Source organism: Eretmochelys imbricata, chromosome 3 (genome assembly GCF_965152235.1).
Source record: "Eretmochelys imbricata isolate rEreImb1 chromosome 3, rEreImb1.hap1, whole genome shotgun sequence".
Classification (NCBI taxonomy): Eukaryota; Metazoa; Chordata; order Testudines; family Cheloniidae; genus Eretmochelys; species Eretmochelys imbricata.
The window spans coordinates 65315806-65328169 of NC_135574.1; the positions used below are offsets into that span (position 1 = coordinate 65315806).

The 12364-nt window shown below is 38.5% G+C and overlaps 1 protein-coding gene across 25 annotated transcripts in view; it reads right to left on the reverse strand.

The window, feature by feature from the left end:
- The window catches only part of SNAP91 (synaptosome associated protein 91), a 134597-nt gene that overhangs the window by 35575 nt on the left and 86658 nt on the right, over positions 1-12364 (reverse strand). For 18 of the 25 annotated variants that reach the window (XM_077811654.1, XM_077811648.1, XM_077811647.1 and 15 more), the window contains 2 exons: positions 11498-11598; positions 151-165 (listed from right to left, as the gene is read on the reverse strand). In XM_077811654.1, coding sequence (XP_077667780.1) covers positions 151-165; positions 11498-11598 — 116 coding nt within the window. The remainder of the gene's footprint in view (positions 1-150; positions 166-11497; positions 11599-12364) is intronic. The other 7 variants (XM_077811659.1, XM_077811658.1, XM_077811656.1 and 4 more) reach the window with 1 other exon arrangement.

The window sequence follows — 12364 nt, forward strand, 5'->3', positions numbered from 1 at the left end:
TATATGCAACCATATACGAAGACCAAATGGAAATAGTGAGCGGAAGAGCGGGAAAAAAAAAATCACTGGACTCCAAGAAGTAAAGACAGCTGTTAAAATTATATTAACAATTCTCTATTTAAAGAAGCTTAGAAAATAAGTGTTACTCACCCTCTCCCAAGAGATCTGTAACATTGTCCATTACATGATAGCAATATAAAGAAATCGGAGAGTTAACAAAACTGCCAGAGTGAACATGTACATTAGCCACACACGATAAACAATTTCTGAACAATTCAATCACTAGTATGCCACCCTACCCAGACATGCCATAGATAACTTGAATTGAGCTTATATAGGACAGTCTAGTTTTAGGAACTTTGAAAGGTCAAAGCAGAGACTTAAGTGAATAGCCTGATGTGAACTGAATCCATTTCTTTAACAGCTTTATTCAACTATTCACCCATTGGCGCATGGGATTTTGATTCACTAGTCAAATTCATTCATTACATGGTTGCTATTCAATACACTACCAACGCTAAGTCTGAATGGACTGCTGATTAATAGTTTTTTGTTTCAGCTAACTGAAATGTTTTCTTTCCATGTAAGAAAAGTACTTCGAGTCACATCAGTTATTAAAAATCCACGACTATACTGCCATTGAAGGAGCTGAACAAGAAAAAAACTTTCGTAAGTATTTTGTTGCCACAGATTATATTAGTCTCCCTATTTCCCATATTGCTGTCGTTGATCTCAAGACTACTGTATTTAAGAGATTATTTTTGCAATGGATGCGCCAAAGTGCTTGCCTTTAACCTATACATTTACAGCTATATATGTTAATGGAATTATCTGGGATAATGGGCCACTCTAAGGTTTGTCAGCGATACCTTACCTTTGGATAACTATTCTCCCCCCCAGCTTAGATTTGCGTAACAACTACTGATGGCCTACTAAAAATGAAACCTCAATTTAAGAGTTAAGGACTATTTGACTGTAATACAGTTCTAAAAACTGGCACACAGAGCACTCCATTATAATCTGCCCCTTTCCTCAAAGCCTGCTATGACATATGATCTCTGAGGCTGATTCAAATCAGTCCCTCATCCAGAAATATAATGCACACACACACACGACATTGGACTGGCTGGTTAGTGTTTGGATTCAAGACTAGAGTTCATGTTAAAGGAAGTTAGTCATCCAAAATGAGTCATTTTAAAAAACTCCACACTGCAAGACGGAAAATGATGCAACAAACTATCATCAACAGCCAATTGGAGTCTTTAAATATAAACTTTTTATTTTGTCATTTCAACTTGTCAGTTTTGGCTGGAAATTGAACTTCTCTGTGAAAATCTAACTAAATAGCAAATGGTCTTTTCCTACCAGAATTAAATAATTATGTTCAAATTCTAAATTTTACATCAGAGTAAACATTGTGGAGATAGGACAATGTACAAAATGAGGAAGCAAAATGAGAAGTTTTTTTATATCCATGTTTCACCCCAAATTTCTACAAAAAGGCACACATTCAGGGGTGCTATAACAATTTATATAGTGGGGATGCTGACAGCCATTGAACCAAACTGTAAATCCTGTGTATTATGGAAACCACTTCAAGTCAGGGGGTGCGGAAGGGCCCCAAGCACCCCTACTTCCAGCACCTATGCACAAACTAGAGCAGAATTAAAGTGACAAAATTAGATAATTCAAAAACATTCTATATCAATTGCTTCAGGATACCACTCACGCGTCCTATAGGATTTTTTTTGTCTTACACCTTCCATAAAAAAGTTCAAAATTGTGATTAATACACAGTACAAGTGGTTTGAAGTTCACTGTATCGTATTTGAAGACTTTTGCATTAGAAAAAAAAATCCAGCTGCATTAGCAAGGAAGCAGAATCTCCCAGAGGCGTAAGTACTTTGGCAAAGCATGTCCTGATAGGATGTATAACCAGATAAGCCTCAAAACCAGACATGATTTTTAGGTTACTATTGACCACTGACCTGATCTTGGGGGGGGTCTTTGGTTTTGGGTAAAATAAAGGAAGTTATTCAAGCTGTAACAGCAAGTAGAAGAACCAAAATATATGTACTAAAGTAGGTTTGGCTATAGGTCCTAAGCATTAAGTGTTAAGGGCTTAGAGTGTGGCCTAAAAGTTTGCAATATATATCTTGTGATAGTTTAGCAATGCATCTTGTAATGAATAGGTAAACTGCAAATGGACGGTAGCATCTGAGGGGCTTTTTGCAATAAGAGATAATGCGATCATTTCAATACATCAATGAGGTTAACCGTTGGAAATGTAATTATGGGGAACCGGAACAACACATATGAACTAACAGAACCCTGAAATTGATTGCCTGGTACACCAAATATGAATAAGTGGGCTGGGATGTTATCAGATATGGTCCTGGACATATGTGGATGGAACAGAAAAAGGCATATAAAAGATTGTCAAATTCATCCTAATTGGGAACAAGAGAAGACCGAATAGTGGAAGCCTGAGTATGAACAAGCCTTTCTGTGGTGATCTCCACCCACCTTTTTTGTCTATCTTCGCTGTCACCAGTCTCCATAAGGTTGTAAATATGTCAACACCAGTGGGGGGGGGGGGGGGGCTTTATCTTGTACCAGCCTAAGGCTGTAAGTATGTATGATCCAGGGGGTGTTTTGTTATATGTGTATGTTTTCTTGTAGAATTATCCTTCTACTTGTATTTATTTGCATTTTAAGTCAAGTCTTCACATTTCCATGTGTGTGCTCTACTAATGTCAACCCAACAAAAATTTCTTGTGTAGCTGAGTAAAGAACCAGTTATTAGTGATTTGTGCAATCTGCACCTTAAACTTAATGGAGGATACATAAGCAATTTTCTGTAATGACTCAAGAGTTAAATATTAGAAGCAAAAGGCTACAGTATTACAGAAAGAGTGTGTGCTGTATTTCTATTCAGAAGATGTTTTGCGATTTCCCTACATACATGGGGACAAAGTGTTGGTTAGAACGCACAACATGCAAGAGGGAGCAAAACAAGTTGTTACCAAGTGTTCAGAAAATTATTACATGTGATAACTGATAGCTGGAGTGAATAGCTCAGGGATGCAATAATGGGATGTAGAGACTTTCACCTTCAGATTAGTCAGCAAGAGCTTGATAAATTTAAGAATGGGATTACACAACATGGTTGCCTGCAATAACAGGCAACTGAACGCAATGACCCATGAAGTCCTTTTTAGTTTTATGTCCCCAAGTGCCAGATTTTCAAAAGGCAACGGAGGTATTTGTTTTAGAAACGCCTGCTATTAAGTTAACATGAAGACTGTCATCCTCTTCTAGAGTGGTCAGACTTGGAGCACATTGAAAGAGTCAGATTAAAGTTTTTCATTGTTCCTGCCACAACTGTGGTTGCTGTAGGATTTAGAAGATTTGATTAAGATGAACTATCATGAAAAGGAGACTAAGCCTTTACCCATATGATAAGCCTTCTAATAGGAAGCGAATGTCAATCCTTGCAGCATGTCTCAACAATACTGTTAAAAACCAGAGGTGGCTATGTGATTCAGTGATCTCCATCAAAAATTGGCATTTTTTAACAGCTACAGACAGTGAAATTAAAATACCAAAGCTCTTGTTTCACTCAAGATAGAAACCAAGTGTAGTAACTGTGGAAAACTTTCACTCTAAAATGGAGACCACTGTAGCTTCTAACATAGTGAAAACGTGCATCCACAGCTACACGCACGCCTTTTATGTATCTCCCTCCCCGTCCACCACAGAGCCCTTAACGAGCCTGCCTCCTCTGTCATTTTATAAAATAACATTTGTGATTTACTAACAAAGTATTTCATAGCTATGGAAACAAAACACTAAATAAAGTTCCAAGAAGCCTTGGTTGGCTCTGAACTTCTTGCAGTCTTAACAGATTCTCCTCATTTGGCCCTACCAAATTCATGGTCCATTTTGGTGAATTTCTTGGTCATAGAATTTTAGAAATAATAAATTTAATGATTTCAGCCATTTAAATCTGAAATTTCACAGTGTTGTAACTGTAAGGATCCTGACCCCAAAAGGATTTGGGGGTGGGGGGGGGTCGCAAGATTATTGTGGGGTCGGTTGTGGTATTCCTACCCTTACTTCTGCACTGCTGCTGGCAGGGTGGACGCTGCCTTCAGAGCTGGGTGCCCAACCAACAGCCACCACTCTCCGGCCACCCAGCTCTGAAGGCAGTGCAGAACTAAGGGTGGCCATACTGCAATCCCCCCTAAAATAACCTTGCGACCCCACTGCAACTCCCTTTTGAGTCAAGAATCCCAATTTGAGAAACACTGGTCTCCCCTGTGACATCTGTATACTATAGGGTAAAAGCACACAAACACCAGATGTCACAGGGGGAGATCAGATTCCATGGTTCGGATGCATTTTTCATGGCCACGAATTTGGTAGGGCCCTACTCATCACTGCTGTTGTCCTCTTCACTGAAGTCAAGGCTTAAAATAGGGAAGGGTGGGGAAAGGTGCACAGCTCCTTCAGTTAAAAAAAGGCTCCCAGTCTTCTACCTAACTTGGATGAGCAGAATCTCCCACACCTCCTCCTCAACTCGTGCAGGGAGCACTCCCCCTCCTGTTTCGATCTAGTTTAAAATATAACTGACTAACGTAACTGGTATTTGCCAGTGACTTTTTTGGATTATTGCACATCAAGGCAGCTCTACTGTATCACAATACCACTGGGTACTTCTAGTTCTCAATTGACTATCAAAGTGCAGAACTGCAAAATAAAAGATTTCACAGGTTCAGAAAAACAGCTGTGAAAAAGGCTCTTATAACTTTTCACTACAAAGATGCAAGGAGTAAAAACCTTTAACTTCAAGAAGACAGGAAGGAGTGACTATGTAGTTCCAACTCATCTTTATGATAATGCAAAATCCACTGGCTGTGACATTATTATTTAGAGAATGGTTTGGATTTCTTGTTTTAAAATCAACTCTCTTTACTAGTCTGCTCACAGCTTTAGTCTGAAGCACACTGAGACAAGCTAATTTAGTGTATAGCACACATATGTAGTGTACGGGCCAATACAGTCATTAAAAATTCTTCCCTGATGAAAAGTTAGAGTAGAGGAACACTATAAATATATGTAGCATGACTAACAGTTATCGTCCCTTTGTATTATATAACCAATCTTTGTATCACACACTGTTGTAAAAAGACAGTGCATACTCTGTAGAAATAAAGTATTTACTGCAGAATTCCTATTACGAAGGCCAGAGGAATATTCACAGAACTACATGCATCATCGGGGAAAAATTCAAACATTTTGAAGGTTTTTTTTTTTTTTAAACTTGAGACAGTCAAGAGGCATACTTCCTTCCATAAAGGATTTTACAATAGCAGCAGGAGGTATATTAAAAAACATCACTGCATACTTGGCTGAGCTTTGAAAGCTTCACTTGAGATACTGCTGTTGAAACACTCCCACCTTGCATTTGTCTATACTTACACATAACCAATTTGTTACCTCACAAATTTATAGATGATCATATTGTACGGAAGTCTCCTAATTTCCTAGCATGGTAGCCTACTAAAATGTTGTTAAAAAAAGTTTCAATTATTGTTTCATAAAGCAATTAAAAAGAAAACACTGCAACTATTTAAGAATGCAAGATTTAAAAATAATGTTTTATTGCTTTTTATACTTACTGCCGTTACAGATATTTTTGTGGAACAGAGGAATGAAGCTGTGAAATTATCAAAAGGTGAGTATTAGGTCACAGTTTAAAATTAATCTACTTTAACATTTCATGATATTCTGATGTTGTAGGGAACCATAATTTTTCCTTGCAAATATTTTTCTAACATGTCCAAGGAAAATATTGTATCAAGAAACAAAACTGAACAGTTAACATATGGGACACTTCCTAGAGGAATGAATCATACCCACATACTATATACTGTTTCAGTAGATATAGCTTGCAGCACTGCTTTGCTGCTTTTAATCAATCATTCCCTTTCCAAGTCTAGCAATCATTAGACACTGCAGAAATTAAAGGGTGGGACTTCCAAAAGCACCTGAGGGTACGTCTACACTGCAATTAGATACCTGCAGCTGGCCCATGCCAGCTGACTCTGGCTTACAGGTCTCAGGCTTGGGTTGCAGCCCAAGCTCTGGAACTCTGAAGTAGGAAGGCCCAGAGCCTAGGCTGCAGCCTGTGCTTGAATGTCTACACTACAATTCAACAGTCCCTTAGCCCAAACCCAAGTCAGCTGGCATGGGCCAGTCATGGGTGTCTAATTGCAGTATAGACAAACCCTGGGTGGCTAACTTGGTATCACAAGTAATTTAGGGTGGGATTTTCCAAAGTGCCTTAGATTTCAATAATAAATAGGGAAAGGCTCAAAAAAAGTCGTCTGTTCTCAAGTTTGTGTTAATTAGAAATGGAGAAGAATGGAAGTAAACTTCCATCACAGAGGTCCAAGAAATTGCAAAATTTAATCTACCGAATTCTTAGTACAAGGGTCAGCAACCTTGGGCACGCGCCCATCAGGGTAATCCACTGGCAGGCCGCACATTTTGTTTATGTTGACTGTCCACAGGCACGGCCCCCCGCAGCTCCGAGTGGCTGCGTTATGCTGTTCCCGGCCAATAAGAGCTGCAGGAAGTGGTGGCCAGCATGTCCCCGTGGCCTGTGCCACTTTCCACAGCTCCCATTGGCCGGGAACGGCAAACTGCGGCCATTGGGAACTGTTCCTGCGGACAATCAATGTAAACAAATGTCTCGCAGTCTGCCAGCAGATTACCCTGATGGGCCACGTGCCAAAGGTTTCCAACACTGCCTTAGTAATACACTGCATTCCTTCAGCCCACTTCCTCTTTGTTTGCTCACCCCTTCCCTACATTGCATTTGGTACATTATGTTCCACTAATTCTGCAATTTTTATTTCCCAAACTTTGCCCTTATTAAAACCTACTGCCACAGAAAGAAATGGAAGCAGATTATTGCACCTGCAGCGACAGAAAAGTTTGTATAATAAATGGAAGCATGGCAGCTATACTGAAGCTAAGCAAAAGAGGGAGAATTTTTCAGAAAACAAAACATTACTTAATTGTTAAAGTGCAGATACATGAAAAAATCCAAATCACTGTTAAGAGTTTGTGACAGTGTATGATATAGATTATGTCACTGCACTAAAAACAAAGTTTCTGATGTGCCTTAAACTGTAAAAAACAAAAACAAGCTTTTAGCCACAACTGCTATTCTCTCTTTCTTAGTGTCATGGTTTCTTTTCCCTATCTCTAGATCCATATTTCTAAACTTCTTTCAGCATATAAAATTAGTCGAGGTTCAAAGCCTAGAGACTCAAGTTTCTGGAATCCTATAAGAGGATGTTACAAGCTACAAGAGAATGTTAAAACTTTTGGTTCACACATTACAACTGCTTGGCATTGCTGAAAGAAAGGAGTATGTTAGCATATGAAGACGTAAGTAGACTCAACTTCTCAATACTTGTTAGAGCTGCTGCTTAGACTGATGCAAAGGAAGAGGTCTGGACGAACGAAGAGCCTTGACCAGTTATAAATTTAATTTGTCCAATTTTTTCTGCTCTATTCATGTCTTTGTTCTAGAATGCAAAAAGAAAAGGAGTACTTGTGGCACCTTAGAGACTAACCAATTTATTTGAGCATGAGCTTTCGTGAGCTACAGCTCACTTCATCAGATGCATACCGTCAACTATAGCACAGGGTTTATGTGAATGGTGAAATACTCCATACTTGTGCATCCCATCTCATACTCTTTAGTTTATTATTATTTTAATTTTACATTGTAAAGAGATGAAGTTGACAATGGCATACTGTGATAAACAATGCCCTCAGGCAGTCCCTATTCTTACAGAGTTCTGTGGTGGTTGTGGTGTGTAGTATAAGGTATGTTGGAACACCAGTGAAAAAAGGAGACAGCTAGAAGCAGTGGGGGATGGACATTTGGAACCGAAAGCAATCACCATATACCTTGCTGAACTATCCTCCCCTTTCTTAAAAGAAGGCAGCCCGCATATCCAGTTGAAGTGAAATAGGCTTTTGTTTACAATTAACGCTTAAGACCTAAGGACAGTATAAGTTTCTTTAATTATTTTACCTAGTGACCATTTAAAATTTGACTCTGATCAGGAGAAACCTCATTTTTATTTCTCCTCCCCACTTGTGTCTGAATCACTAAACCATTTGATGAGTTGATCTGGCTTTGAATGCAGGTGGCACATAACCCAGAGAGGGACAGGGAGTAGAAGCAGGAACATCTATTGTTGCTTTCCAACAATTTCCCTATACCTGACAAGTGGAGCTGTACAAATACTGGAAAATAATAGCATTCTGATTTCCTCTGCTGAATTGCAGTAACTGATGCAAGAGCACTGAGGAAGGAAGTGGATGGGAAGCCCAGAGTACCCCATGGGAAAGGAAGCCTAGCTTTTATGAAAACGTATTCCACAGTGTGCAAATTTCAGTATAGCAACAGGAAGAGCATCTAAAATACATTTACTTACGGCTTGCATTCTCTTATGGAGTCCTGGATATTTAGTTAGGATTTAAAATTAGCTCTAAAATTAAGTGAAATTTACCTCTCACCCCCCAAGACTGAAAAAATAAATCCCAGTTTCAAAATAAAGAAACCTCACAAAATATATAAAAAGCAACCTATTCCGGTACATAATACTTTAATGGATTTGCCAATTGCTTGAAGGATGTGTCAGAGTAAGGCACAGAGTTATTCCTTGCCATTAGCATATTATCTCACACAGAGTTCTACATATTTAACAGGTCACCATATTTGTATTACTGCCGATGGTAAAGTAGACTTCTTGAATTATTTTTTATTCTAATTTGTCAAAACAAGTGCTTTCCTAATAAAATGGTTAAAAGGGTATTAAAAATTACATTCAGTAGGTTAGAAGAAAATAAGAAGGAACTTATTACATCAGGAACAAAAGAAATCCTAGTTGTGTTATAGGTACACTACCAGATAAGGATGCTAAAATTGTCAGTGACATAGATATGGCAGAAGAGTTCAAAAATATTTTTGTTCTGTATGCAGAAACAAGTTGGAGGACATTCACATGATAATGAAATATTTTCTACTTAAACTGTAATTAGGATGTTTAAAAATGCTGAAGAACAATTGTGAATTTAAGTCTGCAGATAATTGGCACCTAAGGATTTTTGGAGGAATTGGCTGAGATGTTTGTGACGTTGATATTTAAAAAAATCCAGTGACCTGGATAAAAGCTAATATGTTACTATTTATAAAAGGTAAATACGATAACCTGGGTAACTACAGGGTGCTTAGCTTGACCATGATCCAAGACAAAATCATAGAAAGGCCAATACAGGATGCCATCAATGAAGAATTAAAGCATGGCTGCATAATTATTTCCAGACAATATATTTTTATGAAAGATAAAATAATCAAGTTTGGCCTTTTTTTTTTTTTGAGAGGAGATTAAAGTTTGGTTGATAAAGGCATACGTTGACCATATGTAGATTTCTATAAGGTATTTCACTTGATCCCTCATGACTAATTAAAAATTAACACTATACAAAAAACAATGCTCATATTAAATCTGTTACAAGCTGGCTAGCTAGCTAGCTAAAGAAATAACTGTAAATGAGTAAACAACATTCACTGAGGGAATTGTTAGTGGGGACCTATTGCCATCTGTTTTGGACTCAATGCTATTCCACATCTAAATCTTGTTTTCTTCCAGATCATTGATAATTGCCAATAAAATCCACAGATGATTAAAACTGGTGGAGCAGACAAGGATAAGTCAGTTCTACACACTGAATTGAAATGCATGGTAAGCTGGAGTCACTTGAACATGCATTAACTATGTTAAAATGTAAGGTCATACTTCTAGGAACCAAGAATGTAGGTCACACTTATAGGCCTGGGAGAGAGGGGACAAATACTATGAAATACAGAAAAGGACTTGCGGTCATAGTGGATAGCCAACAAAACATGAGCTCCAGTGCAATGCAATGGCTAAGAGGAAACACATCCCTTAGATGTACAAGAGGGAATATTGAGAAGTAAGGAGGTATTATTACCCCCATAGACGGTATTAGTAAGATTATTACTGGAATACTGTATCCCGTTCTGTTATCCATGCTTTAAAAAGGATGTGGACAGATTGGAAAAAAGGTTCAGAAAACTACTACAAGAATGACTTGAGGTCTAGAAAACCTGCTTTACCAAGGAAGATGAAAAAAGCTTCATCTATGCAGTTTATCCAAGAGAAGATTAAGAAGTCATGGTCTATAAGTATCTACATAGAAGGGACAATTGTGAATTTGTCTAGCTCCGGCTCCCAACCACTGGTTCTTGTTATATCTTTAACACAGAGGGGAATTAACCACTGGAACAACTTATGTGGTGATGTGGCAGATTCTCCATCACTTGAAGTCTTTGGATCAAGACTTGATGTCCTTAAAAAGGATATACTCTATCTTAACCAGAAGTTATAGGATTCATGCAGGAATAACTAGGTGACATTCTACAGCATGTATTATGTAGAAAGAAGGTTATACGAGTTGATCATAATTTTCCTTTCTGGCCTTAAGATCTTTGAAAATAGGTGGTTAATACGGAAAAAACTTTAGAGCTCAAAGATCCACAAGAGTTGCTGCTCTAAGAGTTCAAAAATCAGAGCAAATACTGACCAGATATATAAATACATTGCCCAAGAGGCCTCTTCTTCCTTAGAAATTTCAGAGAGAATTTGAGTCCATGAAATGTTTCTGATATAGAGTAGCATTAGCCCGAACTGAAATTTTTTAAGATTTTGCATATCGTGGCTATGCAGATATGGCTGCAGATAACAGCAGTTTTGTTCAGCTGTAAGTATTTCAGGAAATAGTGTTTCAACATTTAGGATTCCTCAGATTGTTAATACACTTACAGGCCAACTAAAAAAATACCACCACTCACTGAGCAAGGGCTGATTAAGAAATCCAAGAAGTAATAGAGCCAATAGTTGGGAATTTTCATGGTGCCTTTCTTCTACAGATCTCACTTGCCTGCAGGGAAAACTGTTGTTAAGTGACTTACCCCCAGTCATATATCAAGTCACTGGCAGAGCCACTGACATAGATTAGAACTCTGGTCTTTTGACTCCTCTCCCTATGCCGCATCCTTACTTAATCAGCACACCACCAGGCTGTTCCAAGCTCCCCCCTCCCCCAATCTCCTTCCCAGCTGTTTTTGGGCTCCACACTCTGACTACCCCATAGGATAAGGACTGTTGACAGCTTGTATGGCTGCACATCCACTCCTAGAAGATTCTCTACTACAAAGAGCCTACAGTCCACCGAGATCCACTCACTTTTGTCAGCTGAAGCTAGTGAGTTTGGAACATGGTTTGTTCTTTTCATAATAGTAGGGAAAGTCAAGTTTCAGTTCAGCTGCCAATCTAAGAGTGAGATTAAAAGGGAAAGAGTGTAAAATAAAAAGGTACTTTACCTCCCCATGAAGTTGCTCCTGCTGGAGCAGTTGGAGCTGCTTGCCCAGTAGATGTGAAATCTGGCTGAAGATCTAGAAGATCACTGGATGGTTTGGAAGTGCTATTGGCAGTAGAGGGGAAGAGGGCGGGGGGGGGGGGGGGGGGGGGGGGGGGGAGAAAAAACCAAATCTGTAGTATTACAGGCATTTGAATAATTCTGCAAAGTAAAAGGTGTTCCAGGTTACACTGGAGTGTAAATGTTGTGAACAAGATTAGGCTGTCAAACCACTGTAAAGCAACTATTTTTCTGGATCACAACCTAATCCTGCAGAAGCTACTAAATGCCTTTAATACGCATTTAGCTCAATAAATGCTGAAGGTATTCAGCACCTGGAGAGAGGACACCATCGTTCCTAACCATGTATTTATATTACTGGACACTGGTACTGTTATGTGTCTCTAGAGGACACAGTTGAACTGCAGTAATACTGTAGGACAAAGTACAATAGCGGAAATACTGCTGCAGAATTTCTAAAAAGAAAATCAAACCCCTTTTAGGACCAATAGGAATGGAACTCTGTTTTCAGTCACAGCAACTATCTTCCAAAATATTTCTATCCCTTAGGTCAGAAAGCCATCGACCTATGCACCAGGTACTGAACAGGCAACAGGGAGAAAGTTAATATCAAGGGCTCCTTTTAGAGCTATATCACAAACTAATCAATTTCAGTAAGTCACCCTTCAAAAAGGCTGAAGGGAAAAAGTTAGTTAATTTTGTTCAGCATGTCTATTTAGATGTGAAGATTAATATTTAAGGTTAACAAAGTAGAAATAAAAATCAATAAAATTAGCACTTTTTCCATTAACATATATTTTAGTCAAACAGA